Source organism: Lampris incognitus, chromosome 20 (genome assembly GCF_029633865.1).
Source record: "Lampris incognitus isolate fLamInc1 chromosome 20, fLamInc1.hap2, whole genome shotgun sequence".
NCBI classification, from domain to species: Eukaryota; Metazoa; Chordata; class Actinopteri; order Lampriformes; family Lampridae; genus Lampris; species Lampris incognitus.
The window spans coordinates 23775350-23799494 of NC_079230.1; the positions used below are offsets into that span (position 1 = coordinate 23775350).

Genomic DNA, 24145 nt, shown 5'->3' on the forward strand with positions numbered 1-24145 from the left:
AGACTGGGCTCAGTCCAGATTGTGATACTCTATCGACCTCCTGGCCTTTACTCACCATTTCTTGAAGAATTTGGAGAATTTGTCTCAGGTCTTGTTACTGATTCTGATGAGAGTCCAGTTCTTGGTGACTTCAATATTCATCTGAATAAGGCTGCTGATGCTCTAAGTAAAGCCTTTCTGGCACTAGTTGATACTTCAGGGTTCACTCAGTTTGTTCCAGGGTCGACTCATTGCAGTGGTAACAACCTTGGTTTTGTTTTATCTAAACAGAGCTATTTCTGATCTGGATGTCTTGCCAACCACATTTGCTGTGTTAGATCATTTTCTCATCAAATTTGAAGCATTATTGGCCTGACCTGTTAATGTCGGTACAGATGTAATTGCCTCTCACCACATTGGTCTATCCACTGTGGCTGCATTTGGCCAGCAGCTGCCTTGGCTCCTTCCACTCTAGAGACAGACTGTTGAAAAGTTCACTAGTGACTTAAATGTGGCCCTCTCTAGTCTCCTCAATTCAGTTGCACCTCTCACTACCAGAGCTAGGTGACCAAAGAGGCCTACACCCTGGTTTAACAATGAGACATGTGCTCTTAAGCGGGCCTGCAGGAGACTGAAACATAAATGACGAAAATGAAAATTAGAAGTTTTTTACCCATCTCGGCATGAGTGTATATTAAAATACAAGCGTGCGTCATCTGCTGCAAAAGCAGTGTATCTCTCTTACTTAAACAATATTAATAAACATAATCCCAGATTTCTCTTTGACACTGTAGCTAAATTCACTAAAAAGCAGCCGTCTATTAGCTGCTGACCATTCACTGCCCATGAGTGTCTAGACTTTTTCTGCAATAAGGTTGATGAGATCATAAACAAAATTATTTCTTCAACTCCAGCTACTCCTGCAGATCCTGTCTTACCTATACAATGAGTCACTGATAGTCCCCATTATTACAGCTTTTGGACTAAATTCGTGTCCGCTTCTAAACCAACTACTTGCCTATTTGACCCCTTTCCAGTGAAACTTTTTAAAGACCTCTGGCCTTTCCTGGGACCTTCAATGCTAGACATTGTTAATTTATCACTTACTACTGGGATTGTTCCCAGCAGTTTTAAGACAGCTGTGGTTAAACCGCTATTTAAAAAACTGCACCTCTATCCAGGGTCTCTTAATAACTATCGACCAGTCTCTAATCTTCCATTCTTTTCTAAAGTATTAGAGAGAGTTGTGTATCAATGACCCATATAGAAGAAAACTATCTATATGAACCTATTCAATCAGCTTTCAGGGCCTGTCACTCCACTGAAACTGTTCTGACCAGGATGGTGAACAATCTTTTACTAGCTATGGACTCTGATTCCACTTCTGTGCTTCTATCCCATGTATGTGAATGGTGCCATGCATGTGAATGGTGTGATGTGAGTCTTCCCCTGTGTGCATGTGTAGCCTGTCCTGCCAGGTCTACATGGTGATGGTGGTCGCGTGGCTCAGGTCCTGGGCTGTTACGGTGGAGTCTTGACACTGCTTCGCATCCTCCTCATCATATATCTTATAATGCCATTACAATTCTGTTATCCTCTTTCAATGTTGTGTTCTGTAAATTGTGTTCTATTGTGTAAACACAACACCCATTGCTCGTCTGTCTCTGTTTTGGGAGAGAGATCCCTCCTCTGCTGCTCCCCCTGAGGTTTCTTCCTAATGTTTCTCCCTGTTAGAGATTCCTTATCCGATGCGAGGGTCTAAGGACAGGATATTGTGTTGCTATAAAACCCACGGAGGCAAATTCGTGATTTGAGATACTGGGCTATACAAACAAACCTGACTTGACACTAGTTGTCTTACATCGAGCCATACTGTGCCATAGCTGATAATGAGACGTAAAACGTATTGGATCCCCGTTACAGACGTGGTTACTTCCGGTGTACTCAGGCTTTGTTGGAAGGGGTGGAGTCAGTCAGGTGTCTCGACAGGTGATGAAGCAAAAAAAAGAAAAAGGGGAGGAGTCAAGGTAGCAGCCAAACCCGGAAGAGGCGGGGGAAGCGCGGTCGAAAACACAGGTAGGTCGTCGTTCGCCAGAAATGTTCGAGAAGTTTGAAATCGCGCTGACGCAACGATGAAGGGGGGATCAGGAGAAACGTTTCGGTCGTGATTCGTGGAGGACGGACAGACGTTGCCGGCGGACCCGGTGCCCACATGGATTATGTCCACCCCGTGTGCGGGAGAAGTCCGGACGTCGGGTCCATGAGAAACTGACAGGTATCCAGGAGACAGCGGCCAGTGTGTGACCAGTACGGTACGTATGTCCCGAGTGCTCGACTGGAAAGACTCAGGTGGGCTTCAAAACAAACGCACCCAGTCGCGAACGCGCCAACTTAGTACCGGTTCAAAAGATCAACTTGATCCTGATCAACGCGTCTCAGAGAGTTGAAACGGTCTGTTTCAGCACGTCTCGGTTTCCTGTTGAGTTAATGCCAGTTTCTCGTGGGGAAACGTCAAATTCGTTTCTTCCTGTCACCTCGATTTTGCTTTAAGCAACTTAATGCTACAGGTGTGTGTGTGTGTGTGTGTGTGTGTGTGTGTGTGTGGGAGGGGGGGTGTTGTAAATGTGTAGTAATGGAAAATTCTTGTACATTTGTTGTTATTTTCTAAGTGGGAGGAAGGAGGGGGTGAGAGTTGCATTGTACACTTTATTTAAAGGTAGACAGACATTTTACTGTGCATCTTGCTGGTCATTTTATTATTATTATTATTATTATTAAGGGATTGCAGATGGACATTGAATATTATCTGGTATAAAAAAAATCCCTTTTCTTTGACTTCGGTCTATTTGTGCATGGTCTCTGATGATGAAGATGATGAAATGATAATGAGCCATATAACTAGAGCAATGCAATATGTCAATATAACATTATGACATGAAACCAGATGTGGTGTGTGATTGTGGTTCGGGTAATGTGGCGATGTAACCTACATGTGGTCGTTCCCTGGTCTTACAGTAAAGTAATTTTCTGAACTTATTCGCCTGTTGTAGTGAAATTAACAGTGAAAGGCTCTACCTACTTGGTCATCATATCCACATTAGTAATGTACAATTAAAATTGCCTAGTGTGTAAATATCTCCTGAAAGCAACAATAGTCATCTCCCAAATATCGCCACATTATCATTATCGTGATATTCAGGGAAACCTATTGAGATATTTGATTTTTGTCAACACTGCCCAAGTCAAGTCAATTTTATCTGTACAGCCCAATATCACAAATCACAAATTTGCCTCAAGAGGCTTTACAGCAACACAACATCCTGTCCTTAGACCCTCACATCAGATAAGGAACAATTCCCTAAAAGAAAAAAGAAAAACCTTTAACAGGGAGAAAAAAGTAGGAAGAAACCTCAGGGAGAGCAACAGAAGAGGGATCGCTCTCCCATGATGGACAACGTGCAATGTGGACAACGTGCAACGTGCGTTTACACAATTTACAGAATACAGCATTGAAAGAGGATAACAGAATTATAATGGAATTATAAAATGTATGAAGAATATGATGCGCAGGATGCCAAGCTGTGTCCAGACGCCACCGGAACAGCCCAGGACCCAAGCCACGCGACCAGCAACACCATGTTAAAAAAAAAAAAAAACAGGATAGCAAAAATTATAAGTTTAATATAAAGCCTACTAATATATAACCTATTAATATATAGTAGCCTACTGAAGTACATGTGTTCGCTCTAGCCTACAGATTCCCTATGTTGCAAGAGGAAACTTCTCCAGAACCTCGGTGATTCCTTCAAGTGACACACCTTTTATTGGTGAGTAACAGTTAATGAGATTGTAATTTATTGGCCTACTGCTCAGTTTGTGAGTCAGTCTACAAGTCTTTCTTTTTTCCTTTCTTTTTTTTTTTGGATTGAGTTAGAATGGAGACACAAAGTTTCTTGCAATGAGCTGTCCGAAATGTATCCAGCAGTATCTCTGTATCGGGGAGTGAGTTTGCAGAGTTTGTTGGGCCTTTGAAAGACATACCCCACGAGCTGAAACCGTGTTTGATCTTGGGTCCACCCAGAGGAAGTAGTCATGATAAATGTCAACAAAGGCACTTGAACAAACGTGCCATTGAAGAAGGTAAACACCCGGCTGCAAGAAACATGGATTCAACTCTGCAGTTATTTACTCGCATGCTGAAGGCATATCACGGGGCCTGCAGTTTTTACAGGTGACCGGTGTGTAACTTTAACTGGACGATAAGATCCTTAGTCATACATTCCAGCTGGCTGAGAGCATTATTCAATGGCCAACTGGTAGGTTAAACATTCAACCATCTGTACATAGATGCATGAGAAGGCTCTCAGAGCCGGTACGAATAAACAGATGTCTTTTTTGGTCATTGTTGAAGGGTGGTCTCTAAAGAATTTGTCTGATGGAAATTTCAATTGGGTGTTGGCTTGGGAGTTGTCCCTGGAAATTGAAATGCAAAATGCAGCTCGTGCCCGGGCTAGCCCCTTCTTGCATTTGCAACGTTTAGCAATCTAAGTTGTTGATGTGTGCGTGCGTGCATGCATGCATGTGTGTGCAACTGAAAATGTTTTCTGAAAGGGTGTTAGTCAGTCTCAGAAAGCCATTAAACACTATGAAACATCCTCCAACCTTTATTATATGACTTGTCTTAAGTCTTGATGAGGTTGCCCAGGAATGCTGAAAGGCCTTCCCTGGCTCATAACCTCCACCCTGGGAGCCTCTTGATAACATGCCGAGAAGTTGATTTATGGCCGCTGTATAATTTGATTTTTGACCTTTTGTAATGAAGATAGAATAATGACACCTTGTTTGCTCACGTTTTCTGCACTCCCGGTTGAGGACATCGTTTTGAAAATGCTGTTGTCGTATAGTTGCCTTCATTTAACATACCAAACTAAAGGCAACTTGAGGGCAAACACTTTATGTGCAGATGTAAGTGACGTCAAGGCGGCCGGAGTCAAGGCTCATTCCCAGTCTATTGTTTTGTGTGGCACTTCCTGCACAAAGTATATCTATTGCACCTTGCATGTTGTGTGTTTTGTTTTGTTTTTTTGCAAGCATAGTAGCATAAATACTGTGTATATAGGATCATGTTGAACTGGTATCCCTCAGCCTATGGCAAGCTATGACTTCCATGTCTGGGTTTGTGACATTGCTACTGGATTTTTTTTTTACATTTTTTTTTTGAGCAATGATCATCTGCCGTGTTTGAGGTGACTCATACCTCCTCCATCAGCGCCGGTGTTGAAACTTTTGCTGTTCTGCTTCCAAGAAGAAAAAGAAAAAAAATGTGATGGTGTCTACCTTCAGTTTCCTGCTCCTCCCTTAACCTCCTGCCTCACCTGTTCTTCTCTCCCTCTGCCCCGTCCGTCATCTGTTGTTCTGGCCACCGTTTATCTCTTTTTCGATCCTGCTCGCCTCGCTGCTGGTTTGTGTGAGTACGCGCATACCGAAACCGAACATGGCAGACACTTTGCTGTTTTCTTGTTTTATCTCATAGGACTTTGCATTTGATCTCTGTTGTGTTAGTTGTTCAGGTGCTCGCTCTTGTATTTTTTCTAAACCTTGCAACAATCAGTGATGTAGTGGTTTGTAAACTTGCCTAAGTGCAGGTTACCCACCTTTTTCAGGTCTGACAGAAACCTCCGTTGCACAAATTCATAAATCATAGTATGTGCATAGCAGCATCAAACTGCTATTGTCTGTAAAAATTGCCCATATTGGTGGTTGGTTGCTGACTGAAGATCCCGGTTTCCCCACGTCTCAGTTTAGCGTTACATCGCCGGATGCGATAGAAACAGTTACTGAATTACCAGTTTTTAACTCCCGCATTCTCGTCGGATACCAAATGGTAACTTCTTACATTTTGGCAGACGACTGTGCGCTGAACAGTCTCCCATCAACACAACATAAAAGAGGCTCGTTAAAACGTCTCCTCTGTCTGCTGAGTGGAAAACACGGCTGACAGCTCAGTTTGTAGCCTTGGTAAGAAGTGTGGATGCAAAACATAAACTCAGAGCACTTCACAATATATCAGATAGTGGAATAGTAAGTTTAATGGTTAAAAAAAACCTTTGTATCAGTGCATCCATGTCCCCCATGCCCCATTGGACATCATGTATGTATATGTGTAGTCCATGTGTGAGTGCTAGATGTATATATATAGATATATGTTAACATGTAGTTAACATGAAGAACAATACAGAATATATCTAAAAAAAAATACAATAAAAAGACTGACGACGACGGGGCATCCAAGTTGCGTAGCGGTCTACTCCGTTGCCTACCAACACGGGGATCACCAGTTCGAATCCCCGTGTTACCTCCGGCTTGGTGGGGCATCCCTACTGACAAAATTGGCCGTGTCTGCAGGTGGGAAGCCAGATGTGGGTATGTGTCCTGGTCACTGCACTAGCGCCTCCTCTGGTCTGTCAGGGCACCTGTTTGGGGGGGATAGCGTGATTACGTCCCCTGGGGAAACTCCTCACCGTCAGGTGAAAAGAAGCGGCTGGTGACTCCACATGTATCGGAGGAAACATGTGGTAGTCTGCAGCCCTCCCCGGATCAGCAGAGGGGGTGGAGCAGCGACCGGGATGGCTGGGAAGAGTGGGGTAATTGGCTGGATACAATTGGAAGAAAAAGGCCGAAAAATCCAAAAAATTAGCAATAGAATAATCGGTGATGAAAGTTAATGGTAAGCTCCAGCACCAGTAACACGTCCTCTTTGCTCCCAGGCTGGCGGTGCCGGGCGGGCCGGGTCATGCTGATGGACCAGGACACTCAGTGGTTGTACCAGCTCCTGGCCGAGGTCCAGCTGGAGAAGTTCTACCTGCGCATCCGCGATGGCCTCAACATCACCCGCATCGAGCACTTTGCCTACGTCAAGGAGGCTGACCTGGAGCAGATTGGCATCAGCAAGCCAGGTGAGTCTGACCTGGCTGTTTTTGATTAAAGCTGATTACATCTGAGTGCAAATCTCCCTTGGCTAGAGACGAATTCAGACAGGGTCACTGAAAGTATGTGTTATTCCCCTAAGTCGGGGAGAAAGTTTTGTTTGCCTGTCAGATGCTGTTTTTCACTCGAAATGTTCACAGCAAGGCCTTAAGCATCAGGTGAACCTCGGTGAATCCACATTACTTGTCATGCTGCAGCCTGCAGAAAGTAATGTTGTTTAGCTCAGTCTGGATATAAACAAACCCGGTATTAGAGAATTTTCCAAGTCCCCCACAGAATCTGACTTTCCTTTGCGTGAATGGGTTAGGGTTCGGGTTCGGGTTAGGGTTTAGGGGGTTACGGTAGGGTGGAGGTTAGGGTTAGCAAGGGTTAGGGTTAGCGAGTTAAGGTTAGGAGGGGTTAGAGGTAGGGTCAGGGGCTAGGCTAACCCTAACCCCTGACCCCCCCTTACCCTAACTCCCTAACCCTAACCCATTCACGTGAAGGGGGGTCAGATTCTGTGGGGGAGTCAGAAAATTCTACAGCACCTGGTTTGGTCCTGATTCACATTGATGCCGTGTTGGGGTTTGGTTGATGGCCATGTGTCAAACCAAGTTCTTTCATTCATTCATCTTCAGCTGCTTCTCCGGGGGTGGGTTGCGGGGGCAGCAAGCTATGTAGGGCACTCCAGATATCCCTCTCTCCAACAACACCCTCCAGCTCCTCCTGGGGGATCCCAAGGCATTCCCAGGCCGAATTGGGCATGTAATCCCTCCAGCGAGTTCTGGGTCTACCCCGGGGTGTCCTCCCAGTTGGCTGTGCCCAGTAAACCTCCAAAGGAAGGCGCCCAGGAGGCATCCTAATCAGATGCCCGAACCACCTCAACTGGCTCCTTTCGACATGAAGGAGCAGCGGCTCTACTCCGAGCACCCTCCAGATGTCCAAGCTCCTCACCCTATCTCTAAGGCTGAGCCCAGACACCCTACAGAGGAAACTCATTTCAGCCGCTTGTATCCGAGATCTCACCCTTTCGGTCACTACCCAAAGCTCATGACCATAGGTGAGGGTTGGAATGAATATTGACTGGTAAATTGAGAGCTTTGCCTTTTGGCTCAGCTCCCTCTTCACCACAACGGTCCAGTACAACGTCCGCATTACTGCTGATGCTGCACCAATCCACCTGTCAATCTCCCACTCCATCCTCCCCTCACTCATGAACAAGACTTGAGGCAGTTAATTATCTCCTCAAATGGAAAGTTAAGATTGCTCTTGGTTTCTCATGAACATGGACCACATGTTCCAAAATGATCAAAACTACAAATTGAACACATTACACAAAGATTTGCGTGAATTCGCTGCACTTTAATGCTGTTGAAAATCAAGGAGTTTAAAGTCATAGGAAGTGATGTCAACCGGAAGACAGCTTTCTCCATTCTGTTAAGATGGTGGATAAAAAAAGTGCCTGACTCGTAAACAGGACAGAGAGTTGTTTTGTGGGAAAATAAATCTTTTAAGTTGAGAAGTTTTTATTCTCATTCAAAAAGCATTGCATTCTAACTGTTACATGTTTGTGGTGTTACCTTGTCATGAACTAGTAACAAAAAAATATCAAAATTAGGGTGTCCAGGTAGCATAGTGGTCTATTCCATTGCCTACCAACACGGGGATCGCCGGTTCGAATACCCATGTTACCTCCAGCTTGGTCGGGTGTCCCCACAGACACAATTGGCCATGTCTGCGGGTGGGAAGCCGGATGTGGGTATGTGTCCTGGTCGCTGTACACTAGCACCTCCTCTGGTCGGTTGGGGTGCCCGTTCGGGAGGGAGGGTGGGTGGGTGGGGCTGGGGGGAATAGCGTGATCCTCCCACGCGCTTCGTCCCCCTGGTGAAACTCCTCACTGTCAGGTGAAAAGAAGCAGCTGGTGACTCCACATGTATTAGAGGAGGCATATGGTAGTCTGCAGCCCTCCCCGGAACGGCAGGGAGGGTGGAGCAGCGACCAGGACGGCTCGGAAGAGTGGGGTAATTGGTCGGATACAACTGGGGAGAAACAGAGGGGGGGAAAAAAACTATCCTGAAAGTTGGGACAGAACAGAGTTTGGGTGTGTTTTTGATGGTGAACGTATTGGTTCAGGCCTGTGCTCAATCAGTCCCTTTGAAACCCGATGTGTGTCCTGATGGGAGGACGAGGATGCTCACATCTTATGGATTTTTTTTCTCTCCTCTCGATCCAATTTAGCACAGAGACGATTGTGGGATGCCCTGAAACGCTACAAGACGAACATGAGGCCGCGGTCGTGGATAGCCAAGGTACAGGTCAGGCTTCACACATCTACTGTCATGTTCACTGTCTGCAAAGGAGAGTTCTCACCTTTATTTATTTTCAAAACCTTTTCACACACACCGGCTCCATGTGGGGTCATCTACATGCCCAGTTTGAGACTCCAAATGCATGTTTAGAGATCTGTGTGTGTAAAAAGCTCATGTCTCTACTTTATAGTCGCATTTGAAATGGCCGCTGGTAAGACTTGTGGCAGTAACTCCACTGTGTCATGGGCTCAAGAGAGAAAGTCAAAGGAAGTTTGGGGGTTTTTGAGCAGCATCAACACCATTTCAGTGATTCGGGTTTAATCTGGCACTTCAGGAGCAAACTATAAAAGTTTTGCCTTTCCAGAGAGACCCAGATTATGCATGTATACAAAAACTGTTCAAGAGCCACAGCCATTTCAGTTTGGACGTGTTGTTTTTGGTGTCGGGCTCAGAAATCAAGGGACACCTTTTTTTTTTCGGCTTTTTCCCCCTTTGTCTCCCCATTTTATCCAGCCAACTACCCCAATCTTCCGAACTGTCCCGGTGGCTGCTCCACCCCCTCTGCTGATCCGGGGAGGGCTGCAGACTACCACATGCCTCCTCCAATACATGTGGAGTCGCCAGCCACTTCTTTTCACCTGACAGTGAGGAGTTTCACCAGGGGGACGTAGCGCAAAGGAGGATCACGTGACCAGGACACATACTCACATCCGGCTTCCCACCCGCCGACACGGCCAATTGTGTCTGTAGGGATGCCCGACCAAGCCGGAGGTAACATGGGGATTCAAACCGGCGATCTCCATGTTGGTAGGCAATGGAATAGACTGCTACGCTACCTGGACACCCTCAAGGGACATCTTAACGGGTGAAGTCCTTTTTCTTTCTGTCTTCATGTTTAACACATGTTATATCACGGCTTGACTCTTGCAATGCCTGAGTGGCGGGCCTCCCTGCATGCACTTTCAAACCTCTGCAAATGATCCAGAACACGGCGGCACGTCTGGTCTTCAACCAACCCAAAACAGCACACGTCATACCGCTGTTTAGATCCCTCCACTGACTCCCAGCTGCCACCCGCATCACATTCAGAACCTTGCTGCTCACTTGCAAAACAGCAACTAAAACGGCTCCCGCCTACCTGAACCCCCTCATTCGGGTCTACACCCAGTCCCGCTCACTACGCTCTGCCAATGAAAGGCGCCTGGCCACTAGCCAGTCTCTTGCCAGACTCTTCTCTTCTTTAGTTTCCCGGTGTTGGAACGAGTTACCAGACTCCATTCAGTCCGTTGAGTCCCTCTCCACCTTTAAGAAGAAGCTAAAGATCCAGCTCTTTCATGAACACCTCCACCCCTGATGGTATTAAAAAATAAATAAATAAAATCACTTCTATGCACCCTATGCATTGCCTTTGTGCACTGCCTGTTGACACCTATCGGACTTGAACCTAGTTTTGTTTTTTTTCTGACACTTACTTGCATTGTCGCCTCCTGACTACATCCTTGCTTGTGTTAACTCTCAGATGTGTGTCGACTGGGATAAAAGCTTCTGCTAAATAAATTGTAAAAAAAATATATATATTGAAAAAAAAAGTTAACTCGATGTTATCTGCTACACAGGCGTTCAGCGGTCGAGGTCCGGATGGAGGAGAGCAGTGGAGTGTGGCGGGTCAGGGCCAGGAGCCGGGGGGCCGCCCCCTCCCTTGTCTGATCCAGGATAGAGAGCTGGTCCTGGGGGAGAAGCTGGGCTCGGGCTCCTTCGGCGTGGTGAAGAGGGGAGAGTGGCACACCCCCACCGGGAAAGTGGTGAGGCACTACAACCGGATGACACGGACTGACGTCTCGTCTCCCGAGAAACCACTTGCCATGCGATAAATTGTCTTTTGAATGCTAGTTAGAGGTCAGATAAAATGAAAACGGCGTAAAAAACAACGAGCCAACAGCATCATGTCATCATCCTCCACCCATGATGCTCTGATCAGCTCCCGCAGTTAGCTTAGCAAAGCATTGGAGATTAGGATGAGAGACACGATGGCAGAGATAACTAATATATTTCTTTGCTCTATTCTGTATATTTGCCGAGACTTTTTGTTAGACCTCCACTTTGGGGCAGACACACAATACTACAGTGTGATGAACAAACAAACAAACAGAGACAGATCCATATCCGCCACACTGACTCGGCAATCTGACGGCTTTCTTGCAGCACAGACATTACTCAGTTTTTGTTTTGTTTTTTTGCACACTGGGTTATTCTTTTCAGTCCTCACTCTTGTCCTCCTCTCTTTGACTCCCATCAGCTGTCTGTGGCGGTCAAATCCCTGAGGAGCAGTTTGTCCAGACAGACGAACATGCTGACGGACTTCCTGCAAGAAGTGACCACCATGCAGTCGCTGAACCACCCGAACATCATCCGGCTGTACGGCGTGGTGCTCACACAGCCGCTCAAGATGGTAAAACGAGGATAACGATGATGATGATGATGATGAAGATTTTCCTTATTGTTCTCCTTGTAAACTCATTAACATGAATACACGTCCTCACATAGTCATGCAGTGATGTCTCTCGAGCACAATATGAGGCAAGAGATGGAGAGGGGGGCTCCTGAGGGGCTCCTGTGGTCTGCAAATCCTCATTGCAGTTTGCTTTAGTCACCAAAAAGACTTACGATGGTCTCTTTGTGGTAATATATGGAAATGGCAGTGAAGTTTTTTGTTTTAGACCCTCCCCCTTTTTTTCTCCCCAATTGTATCCGGCCAATTACCCCACCCTTCCAAGCTGTCTTGGTCACTACTCCACCCCCTCTGCCGGTCCGGGGAGGGCTGCAGACTACCACATGCCTCCACCGATACATGTGGAGTCACCAGCTGCTTCTTTTCACCTGACAGTGAGGAGTTTCGCCAGGGGGATGCAGCGCGTGGGAGAATCACGCAATTCCCCCCAGTCCCCCTCCTCCGAACAGGCACCCTGACCGACCAGAGGAGGTGCTAATGCAGCAACCAGGACACATACCCACATCCGGCTTCCCACCCGCAGACACGGCCAATTGTGTCTTTAGGGATGCCCAACCAAGCTGAAGGTAGCACGGGGATTTGAACCGGCGATCCCCATGTTGGTAGGCAACGGAACAGACCACCACACTACCCGGACACCCCTAATTGCGGTGATTGTTCTAGTATTCCATCCCCAAATCCGTTGCTAGCCATCTTGTTCTTCCACATTTGGCTGGCATGATGATAGTGAGCTGTATGTGCCAGATGTTGGGGATACTCTTGTTTTAGCCTTGATTTAGCAATGGTATAAAGGATCTAAAAAGACATTTGTTTGCATGCCAGTCTTCAGGGGCATAGTTTAAAGTTAGGGATATGGCTAGTAGAACAACTTTGCTACTACAAGTTGGGATTAGGTTTAGGGAACTAAAATGAGTCTAAGCTTAACACCATTTGGGTGGCCGGTGTTAACACATGATGGCTTTGCAGAGTTTAAATAATGCCTGTTGGAGACGATGCATTCAGGTTCCACATAGTGCCATGTTTGCATTTCACTTTATGGATTTCTAGCTAGCCCTCAAACAAAGCCCACATTTACATTGGGAAAGGTCAACATTTCATTCTTATCGGTCATGTGAAGTTGAATGGCGGTGGACACGGCCTGCATTGAGGTATTTGGGAACATCAGAGAGAGATCTTTTAAGAGGCTTGAATAAACTGACATATCCATTCTTTCTTTCTTTCTTTCCTCCATTTCTCAGGTAACAGAGCTGGCGGTCCTAGGCTCTCTCTATGACACCCTGCGGTCCCGTCAGTATGAGTATCCTCTGCTGCGTTTCTGGCTCTTTGCCACCCAGATCGTGGCGGGCATGGAGTACCTGGAGAGCTGTAGATTCATCCATAGGGACCTGGCGGCCCGAAATGTCCTGCTGGCCTCCAGAGAGCAGGTCAAAATCGGGGACTTTGGCCTAATGAGGGGCCTGACCCAGGAGGCAGACCACTATGTAATGACGGCACACAGAAGGATCCCGTTTGCATGGTGAGGACCAAGGAGGATTTGATATGCTGGCACTTTAGGTTTGCGACTGAAAGTTCAGAAATTGAGGGGGGAAAAGCTGGATTTTTTTTTTTTTTTTTTTTTGGTCCGACTTACTCTCGTTAAATATTACAGTTCGGTTCTGAGTGCTGAGAGTTGCGTTTGAGGGGGAAGGTCATATCAGTATTTAATGTTGTGTTAGGACCATTCACAACCTTAGCTTGTTAGGTTGGAGGTGTAGGCATTACTGTACAACTCTCCTCTGTGTTTTATGGCTTTGAGATGTCAACATGAAAACCTCACAAGCACCAAGAGTATTGTGGAAACCACCATCAACACTGTATATGAAAGTCGTTTTAGCTTTTAACGCTCGCTTCGATCAGGTTTTTGGATCGTGCCATTTCAACAGTTGCTAGCTAGACTGCCTACTAGCTGGTGTATGCATAACGGTGCATGTTGCCTTTTGAATGATACAATTGTGAAAGCTATCTTGTCTGATCTCTCTCTCTCTCCATCTGTCGCTCTTGCTCCTCCTTGTCATCCAGGTGTGCTCCAGAGAGTCTGCGGGTGGGCTCCTTCTCCCACTCCTCAGACGTGTGGATGTTTGGGGTTACCCTATGGGAGATGTTCACCTACTGTGAGGAGCCCTGGTTTGGCCTGTCTGGCAGACAGGTATGTGTCAGTGGCATCACAATACTAACAATCCTACTTGTTGTTGTTGTTGTGGTGTCTGTTGCCACTGACTCCAGCTACTCTGCAAACATATATACTAATTGTGTGGAATATGTGTCTCTGCTCAATCCAAAGTAGGGTTTTTTAAACATATCTATCAGGTCTCCCATGCATCCTGGAAAACCTGGATATTTAGAGTAGTTTTCCAGTCATTGAAAATCAAATTGATTAAATTGTCCTGGAATTATTATTGAGGTCCTGGAAAAGTGTTATGTTCAGTTATAAAGTCATGTTTTTACTTGCTGAGATTGCCAATTTTTGGTGTTATTTTTAGCTGAGATAACATATTTAGATAAGCGGTTCGGATAATGCATGGATAACATATTTTCAGTCATATTTTCATCTGTGGAGAGGTCACATCAGTGTTGGACGTGTCTGGCTGTTTGTTCAGTGAGTGGCTAGAAGTCACACAGTCCATTTAGAGACTGTTGAGACACGGATAGTTAATAATAATATGACCTTGCGTAAGTACCTCCGGTCATGTGCACACAAGCAAAAGTCCTGGAAAGTGATTTCCTAAAAGAAGTGGGAACCCTGTATATCGTATATTCTCTGACTCAGTTATTTGCCGACGATTAACTTGCATCTCTTCTCTCTCTCTTTTTTTTCTTTTTCTTTTTTTTTTGTTTTTTTTTTGTTTTTTTTTTTGTTTTTTTTATACCAGATCCTGTGGCGTGTGGAGCGGGAGGGGGAGCGTCTAGAGAGACCTCCAGACTGTCCTCAGGAGCTGTTTGGCGTGATGAGGAAGTGCTGGGCTTGTAACCCTGCTGACCGGCCCACCTTCTCCCAGCTCACCACCATGGTGGCAGAGGTCAGCCCATGCACATCAATAGAGCACTGGTATCCGGCTGCATCCCATCGAGGGCAAATCCTCTTAAGATTTTATTCCAACCTTATGCTGGTTTCACATATTAGCCACCCGCCCCCCCTTCTGTGGTTGGGGGAGCAGGTAATGGTAATATTTAGATGCCTTAGTGTTTGGCTGGAAGGAAAAACCTGTATGGATGGATGGAGACTGACTTTTCGTCAGTGCCACTGTCTCCAAACCATACAACATAGGTGGTCTCACAACCATCTCGTAAACCTTCCCTTTAACTCTTGTTGGTACCCTTCTGTCACAAATCACTCCTGACACTCTTCTCAACCCACTCCACCCTGCCTGCACTCACTTCTTCGCCTCTCTTCCACACTCCCCGTCACTTTGAACAGTTGACCCCAAGTATTTAAACTCATACACCTTTGTCACCTCTACTCCTTGCATCCTCACCATTCCACTGTCCTCCCTCTCATTCACGCATATGTATACTACAAAGTGTATATACTTAATGTTATTTGCAACCATTTTCCAGAACATAATGTAGTTTTTTAGATTTTTTTTTTTATGCATTTTTCCTACATTCAACCACTAGTTTGAGTCTACAGTGGACCTCAGTGCACATGATATTTGTTGCCTTGTATTGGCATTCTCAGCGCTAAGTAATGTACAATGTGCCTAAACATTCAATATATATATAGCGAATCCAGGGGGCAGCCGGGCACCGCCGCAGCCAGGATGTGAGCCCGGGTCACCCGCACCACGGGCGACTGCGTTAACCAGTCAACTAAAGGGTCCGACCCGTTAGCCAACCGGCTAGCAAGTCTACTCATTCATAATCACTACACTACCCCGCTCCTTCAGGAAGTGTGTCCCCACACTTCAGCATACCAGCTCCCTCATGCCTCTGGGCGCATGCGCTTCCTTCTGATGGCCTCACGGTCTCACCATCCCACTTTTGACACCACTGTAGAGAATTCAGGGGGCAGCCGGGAACCACTGCAGCCGGGATGCGAACCCGGGTCTCCCGCACCATGGGCGACTGCGCTAACCAGTTGACTAAAGGGTCCGACCCATTAGCCCACAAGCTAGGGAGTCTACTCATTCATGACTGTTACATATACAATAATTACACACAAGTGTACATAATTTACACTGATGTGTCATAATCATAAATAAGTGCATGATACATTTAGACATATAGATACGTAAATGCATAATAACATCAGTGTTAATAGACAATATGCTAACAGACTTATTGGTAGCCTAGAAGCTCCATATATATGTGTAGCTTGTGACTAGAAGGTTGGTGGTTTGAACACCTGGACCCACTGGGAAATGTTGACAGAGGAAAATGAATGAGCAACCCTTTCCCCTCCGTCAACATCTCCACTTAAAGGGCCCATGAGCAAGGCATGTGTTTGTCACCCCCACGTGTTTGTCAGTCAGGCTGCTCGGAGGCCAGCAGTATTGGTTTTGCTGGGCAGCCCCCAGGTGTGGCTGTGTGCAGTAAACGTGAATGTATGAGCAGTGTGTTACAAGAAAAGAGCACGCGCACACCTTGAGTCAACTGTTTTTTAAGAGAAATAAAAGCCTAAAACAAGTTATTGTATATAGAATGTAACTTCCTGTTTTTCCCCCCTCATTTCTCGTCATCTCTGTCTGCCTCCTCAGGCCAAGCCATTGGAGGTGCAAGCGGTAAGGGACTTTGCTGAACTCAGGAAACTCCCTCTCCAGGCCAACGACTTTGTGACTGTCATAGACCACGGGTGAGAGAGAGAGAGAGACTGCTTTTATTTGTCATTGCCTTGTATGCATGTCTCATACATGCAAAGGAATTTAATTAAATTTCACATGGACCACAGTGCCACATAAAAACAAATGACACAATAAATATTAAAAACAAAAAGTGCATTAAAACAAAAATTACTTCACAGACCTAAACATCACAAGCACACCTGACACGGACGGTGAGTGAGAAGGTCAAAAAGTCATTTTATGGAAGGTCTAAGTGTTCAGACTGTCGAGGAACCTCACAGCCTGAGGAATGAAACTGTTGCATAGTCGGGTGGAGGCAGCACGGATGCTCCGGTACCTCCCGCCAAAGGGTAGGAGGGTGAAGTGGATGTGGGAAGGGTGGGTGGGGTCCTTCACGATGCCAAGGGCCTTACGGGTGCACCGTGCATCATAGATGGCCTGGATGGATAGGAGAGCAGTTCCTATGATCTTTCCAGCTGTCGTCACTATCCGCTGGAGGGATTTTCAGTCGGAGGCCTTGCAGTTCCCATGGGAGACGGTGATGCAGCTGGTCAGAATGCTCTCTATGGTGCCTCTGTACAATGTGAGCGAGACAGAGAGAGCGAGAGAGAGAGAGAGAGAGACCCCAATAACAACACAATGGTCCTTTGTTAAACTCAGATAAATAGGCCCACTCTCACAAGTGCATTCCAGCCCTGGAATCAACAGTCCTCTCTCATTTCAGGGGTTTTAGCAGCCTCTATTTTACAGCATTTTTACACATGTTGGAGAAGTTCACAGAGTAAAATTGAATGAAGGAATTGGTGTCAAAATGAATATTTATGCTGGTTTATTTCTATAGATAATCATGCAGTAAAATCTATCAAACAGTATGGATGTCCCATCCTTTTCAGGGAGCCCTTTTGAATGGAAAGCCTTGAATACTAAGAAAGTAAAATATCAGAAATAACAGAATGGCACTATTCAGTATTGATGAATGTGCATGTGAAATGATGGACTGAGAATAGTTTTTATTTGTCTTTGGTGCAAGTTTACTGCACTTCGTCAGGTTGTGGCTGTGTGTATTTATACACAGTGTGTGGGCAGCATACCAGCTTTTACGAGGTTTCTGGTGGCCATGTATTGTAAAATGATAATGATTACTGTCATAAAGACAGACCGTTAGTCTTATTTGCAAGTTGGCTCCACTGGCAATTAGCCCAGATGACTCGTGTCTTTAAAGGGGTAGTAAATGTGGGTTGGTCTCTTGTAATATTGAGAGCCTGTAAATAACTTTCAGGCATGTTTGAACATTTATGATAAAGTAGGGAGCGTTTCTATTTGTCTGCTGTAACGCCACTAGGAGACACCGTGCAGTCTGCTGGAAGAGCGACGCACAGTCACATAGACTCAATGCTGAGAAACTCCACCGGTGTCAGTCTTCAATACAGAAGAGACAAAACGCATAAAGCCCAAATCAACTTCCACAGACAAGATGGTAGAAAGTGACTGGGAAGGCAGTCAGTAGGAATCAGACTAACAGCTTCCTTTAAAAAACACTTGATGTAACGAGCTGCCACCCAAGTGCTCCCAGTCCTACTGGCCATGTGCTGAGCCAACATAACGTCAGAGCGTCCCCCCCCTTTTTTTTCTCCCTAATTGTACTTGGCCAATTGCCCCACTCTTCCAAGCCATCGTGGTCGCTGCTCCACCCCCTCTGCTGATCCGGGGATGGCTGCAGACCACCACATGTAGTCGCCAGCCTCTTCTTTTCACCTTCACAATGCTTCTTGGCAATAAATCTTATACCGTTGGAAAGCCTGTTTATTTCCCTTTTAAATGGGGCCACATTTGTAAGGAACATGCATTTGTGGGATGAGCAGCAGAGCTAAGTATGTGGGTTGCACCCATGAAAAATTTGCCAAATCTTCTCTGCTGATGCCAGACAGCTTATTTTGCTGTTGCTGTTGACTCTTGTTTTGAGCTTCTGGTACCCCGGGTGCTGACAATCGGGTGCCTGATATAAGATTTATTGCCAAGAAGCATTGTTACAACAAAGAAATAATCCACCAAACACACATTTCCTTACTTTTTGTGCTAAGTATATTTCAAATCTTACTTTCGGAGACAGATATCTTAGTTTATATGAGCTGTTTACTTTCCGTCATTACTATGAATCATAAATGTATATCAGAATCTTCCCAACTGTATTTTTAAAATGGGTTTGCTTTTCTCTTTATTTACCTGGACTATTTTAAACCTCTCTCACTTGCTCTCTCTCTCTCTCTCTCTCTCTCTCTCTCTCTCTCTCTCTCTCTCTGTACAGTCTGGAGTTGTCTGAGTGGAAAGGTCAGAACCAGAGGACGCTGATGGTGGGCTGGTTTCCTGGAAGTCTGGCTGCACCATCCTTCACCGTTCCCACCACCACCACCACCGGCCCCAACCCCAGTCCCGGCCTGCCGTCTGGTCCCTCCCACATCTCCCCCCCACTGAAGGGCAGTTTACAACACACTGGGCACGGAGACATCCATCCTGAGCGCAGCTGGGGCACGCCCGAACGCCTCGACGAGTGAGCAAGAGTCCCCGTTAGACCCTATCAATTACCCGTCGATGCGTTAAATAAGAATTCCATGTTGAATTCCATTGTCTTTACAAGGAATACATTAGGATTTTTTGAAGTCTGTCCCTGTTTCATAGTCACTGCTCATGTAGTACATGGGTAGTTTTCACTTTCACGGTCATCCATCCTTTTCTGCATGCTGGACACACAGCTCTGGTTTGCCATCTACGGTTCAATGCAGTTAACAGGCAACAAATGTACAATCCTTGTTCAGAGCAAAAAAAACAAAAATTAGTGGTTTTGTTATGCCCTCATAGTGTTTGCTTTGCTGTGTCTTGGCACGGTGACTCCTGCTGGTGATCACGTGTAGGTTGTGTTATGGGAGGTAACGACTAGGGGTGAGGAAAACAAACAGTATAATATCACAACATTTTGCACGGGGACACCAAGTGTTGAGCTTTTATTATATAAGTTGTAAACACGAATTGAACTTTTTGGCACAGTACTAAAATAATAAAATCAGTTGCTTTTTCAGTCCACTAGATGGTGGTGCTGAGTTGTTTTCAGGTGAGGTCTTGTATAAAACAGATGTTCACAAAGTTTTCCTTTGGGGATGTAATTTGCAGTTGAAAAGGGGTAATAAATCACAATATATGTATTGCAATGCTCAACATATCACAAAATGTTTAAAATCACTATACTATCATATCGTGATATATACTATCATATCGTCTAGAACTATGTTTGGCTGCTCCCGTTAGGGGTCGCCACAGCGGATCATCCTTTTCCATTTCTTCCTGTCCTCTTCATCTTCCTCTGTCACACCAGCCACCTGCATGTCCTCCCTCACCACATCCATAAACCTCCTCTTTGGCCTTCTTCTTTTCCTCTTCCCTGGCAGCTCCATATTCAGCATCCTTCTCCTAATATACCCAGCATCTCTCCTCCACACATGTCCAAACCATCTCAATCTTGCCTCTCTAGCTTTGTCTCCAAACCGTCCAACCTCAGCTGTCCCTCTGATATACTCGTTCCTAATCCTGTCCTTCTTCGTCACTCCCAATGAAAATCTTAGCATCTTCAACTCTGCCACCTCCAGCTCCCCCTCCTGTCTTTTCGTCAGTACCACTGTTTCCAAACCATATAACGTAACTGGTCTCACAATCATTTTGTAAACCTTCCCTTTAACTCTTGCTGGTACCCTTCTGTCACAAAGCACTCCTGACACTCTTCTCCACCCACTCCACCCTGCCTGCACTCTCTTCTTCACCTCACTTCTGCACTCCCCATTACTTTGGACAGCTGACCTCAAGTATTTAAACTCATATGCCTTCATCACCTCTACTACTTACATTCTCACCATTCCACTGTCCTCCCTCTCATTCACGCATAGGTATTCTGTCTTGCTCCTACTGACTTTCATTCCTCTTCTCTCCAGTACATACCTCCACCTCTCCAGGTTCTCTTCCACCTGCAACCTACTCTCACTACAGATCACAATGTCGTCCGCAAACATCATAGTCCACGGAGATTCCTGCCTGATATCATCCGTCAACCTGTCCATCACCATTGCAAACAAGAAAGGGCTCAGAGCCGATCCTTGATGTAATCCTACCTCCACCTTGAACCTATCTGTCATTCCAACCGCACACCTCACCACTGTCACACTTCCCTCATACATATCCTGCACCACTCCTACATACTTCTCTGCAACTCCCGACTTCCTCATACAATACCACACCCTCTCTCTTGGCACCCTGTCATATGCTTTCTCTAAATCCACAAAGACACAATGTAACTCCTTCTGGCCTTCTCCATACTTCTCCATCAACATTCTCAAAGCAAACATCGCATCTGTGCTGCTCTTTCCTGGCAGGAAACCATACTGCTGCTCGCTGATCATCACCTCTCCTCTTCACCTAGCTTCTATTATTCTTTCTCAAATCTTCATGCTGTGGCTGATCAACTTTACACCTCTGTAGTTGCTACAGTTCTGCACATCGCTCTTATTCTTGAAAATCGGTACCAGTATACTTCTTCTCCACTCCTCAGGCATCCTCTCACTTTCCAAGATTGTGTTAAACAATCTAATTAAAAACCCCACTGTCATTTCTCCTAAACATATCCATGCCTCCACAGGTATGTCATCTGGACCAGCTGCCTTTCCACTCTTCATCCTCTTCATAGCTTCCCTCACTTCCTACTTACTAATCCACCGCACTTCCTGATTCACTATCCCCACATCATCCAACCTTCTCTCTCTCTCATTTTCTTCATTCATCAGCCCTTCAAAGTACTCCTTCCTCCTTCCCAACACATTCTCCTCACTTGTCAGCACATTTCCATCTCCATCCTTGACCACCCTAACTTGCTGCACATCCTTTCCAGCTCGGTCCCTCTGTCTAGCCAATTGGTACAACTTCTTTTCTCCTTCCTTAGTGTCTAACCTGTCATACAACTCACCATACGCCTTTTCCTTTGCCTTTGCCACCTCTCTCTTCGCTTTACACTGCATCTCCTTGTACTCCTGTCTACTTTCTTCATCTCTCTGACTATCCCACTTCTCTGCCAACCTCTTTCTCTATGTACTTTGCTGTACTTCCTCGTTCCACCACCAAGTCTCCTTGTCTTCCTTCCGCTGTCCTGATGACACCAAGTACCTTCCTAGCTGTCTCCCTCACTATTGCTGAAGTGGTTACCAAGCCATCTGGCAACTCTTCACTACCATTCAGTGCCTGTCTTAACTCCTCCCTGAACTCCACACAACAGTCTTCCTTCTTCAACTTCCACCATTTGATCTTCGGCTCTGCCTTCACTCTCTTCCTCTTCTTGGTCTCGAAAGTCATCCTACAGACCACCATCCGATGCTGCCTAGCTACGTTCTCCCCTGTCACCACCTTGCAGTCTCCAATCCCTTTCAGATCGCGCCTTCTACATAAGATATAGTCCACCTGTGTGCACTTTCCTTCACTCTTGTACGTCACCCTGTGTTCCTCCCTCTTCTTGAAATATGTATTCATCACAGCCATTTCCATCCTTTTCAAAAAAAACCACCACCATCTGTCCTTCCACATTTCTCTCCTTGACACCATACCTGCCCATCACCTCCTCATCACCTCTGTTTCCTTCACCAACATGCCCATTAATGTCCGCTCCAATCACCACTCTCTCCCCCTTGGGTACCCTCTCCACCACGTCATCCAACTCACTCCAGAATTCTTCTTTCTCTTCCATTTCACACCCAACTTGCAGGGCATATGCCCTGATAACATTCATCAATACACCTTCGATTTCTAGCTTCATACTCATCACTCTGCCTGACACTCTCTTCACTTCCAGCACGCTCTTGACATACTCTTCCTTCAGAGTTACCCCCACCCTATTTCTCCTCCCATTCACACCATGGTAGAAGAGCGCAACCTTCCCCATTTATCCGGGCTTCGGACCGGCACTAAAAATGCACTGGCTTGTGCATCCTCAGTGGCTGGGTTTTGCATCCCCAGTGGCTCAGCAACTATGATACGATATTATCACAATACCTATCATGACTTAAGTATCTGGTAACATCGTATCGTAGTTTCTTTGGTAATTCCCACCCCTAGTAATGACCAACAAAAACAACTGTACATTTTTAAAATGACCACTCGGATCTACCATGATAGACTGCTGTAGCATCATGGTAGCTTCGTCCAAACTAGAGTGTTGTTTTTTTGACTGAAAGAGGATTGTAGATCTGTCCCCCATTAATTGCACTGAACTGTGGATGGCAAGCTGGAGTTGCACGTCCAGTATGAAGAAACGGATAGATGACTGTGAAAATGAAGCCTACCTGTGTACTACATGAGCAGTGAGTCTTACATGGAGATTGACTTCACAAAATCCTAATTATCCCTTTAAGGCAGGTTTGAATCCTTGGTTGCAACCATCAGCCCTACATCTTACCACAAAAACAAACTCCAAAGTTTACCAAAGTAACAACTGGACTAGCACAAGCTAACCACATCTGGATGGATGCTGATGGATTGCACGCCGCCAATGTGGCTGTAGAAGAAGCTCTTCCGGTCTGTTTTATTTGCATTTGATAATTGTGGTGTAGCGCTGAACTCTGATCTACTGTGAGTTTGTGTGTTTAATGACCCAGACCTGTTTGAAATGCATATTTACTCTCCTGGCCCCTACAGCAGCGGTAACTGCAGGATAAGCTTAGCCAACAGAGAGAAGGAGGGCTCCAATCTCCAGAGAATGGCAGGTAATTACGGATGACCTATGGTAGCATGAAGCACATTGCAGAATAAGATACTGAATGAAGTTATGGGATCATAGCTTGTAAGCTTGAGAAAATGGTAGCTAATCTGCTAACCACAAACCATCAGAATACAAATTAACTGATTTGCCAAGTGTACCGGATACACGCCAATTTGACTTGGCAGTCAGTGCAAGAACATAAAATTGTGAATGGGAACATAAAAACATGAATGAGAACATAAAATCAAAACTAGGAGCATGAATTCATGAATGAGCAGAAAATCATGAATGGTTGGCAAAAAAAGGGATAAATAGTTGGAATGAATAGATATGTAATAGGATATTACACAAAATAAAGTGGTTGGGTTAAACCACACAGTACGATATTAAAAGTGGCTGGGTGCAAACTGCAAGTGTGAGTATGTTAGAGTATAAGAAGTATTGAAAGAGTAGTCCTGATGTGAAAACCGGAAACGTTCTAATTCTGTTACACGCTTTAAATGTTGTATTCTGTAAATTGTGTAAACACAACATCCATCGCACGTTGTCCATCATGGGGGAGAGATCCCACCTCTGTTGCTCTCCCTGAGGTGTCTTCCTATTTTTTCTACCTGTTAAAGGTTTTTTTTTTAGGGAGTTGTTCCTTATACGATGCGAGGGTCTAAGGACGGGATGTTGTGTTGCTGTAAAGCCCCTTGAGGCAAATTTGTAATTTGTGATATTGGGCTATACCAATGACTTGACTGATTAATAAATCATTGAACTAATAATTTATTATAGA

General features: G+C 45.5%; 1 protein-coding gene across 3 annotated transcripts in view; it reads left to right on the forward strand.

Annotated features, from left to right (window-relative positions):
• The first annotated feature begins 2036 nt into the window (after positions 1 to 2036).
• tnk1 (tyrosine kinase, non-receptor, 1) overlaps positions 2037 to 24145 on the forward strand; it is a 28109-nt gene continuing 6000 nt past the window's right edge. Inside the window, exons 1-12 of one of the 3 annotated variants that reach the window (XM_056300337.1) lie at positions 2037 to 2291; positions 3730 to 3806; positions 6747 to 6935; positions 9184 to 9260; positions 10871 to 11056; positions 11551 to 11703; positions 13002 to 13279; positions 13822 to 13948; positions 14673 to 14819; positions 16497 to 16591; positions 18886 to 19128; positions 23301 to 23368. In XM_056300337.1, coding sequence (XP_056156312.1) covers positions 6773 to 6935; positions 9184 to 9260; positions 10871 to 11056; positions 11551 to 11703; positions 13002 to 13279; positions 13822 to 13948; positions 14673 to 14819; positions 16497 to 16591; positions 18886 to 19128; positions 23301 to 23368 — 1537 coding nt within the window. In that variant the 5' untranslated portion in view covers positions 2037 to 2291; positions 3730 to 3806; positions 6747 to 6772. The remainder of the gene's footprint in view (positions 2292 to 3729; positions 3807 to 6746; positions 6936 to 9183; positions 9261 to 10870; positions 11057 to 11550; positions 11704 to 13001; positions 13280 to 13821; positions 13949 to 14672; positions 14820 to 16496; positions 16592 to 18885; positions 19129 to 23300; positions 23369 to 24145) is intronic. The other 2 variants (XM_056300339.1, XM_056300338.1) reach the window with 2 other exon arrangements.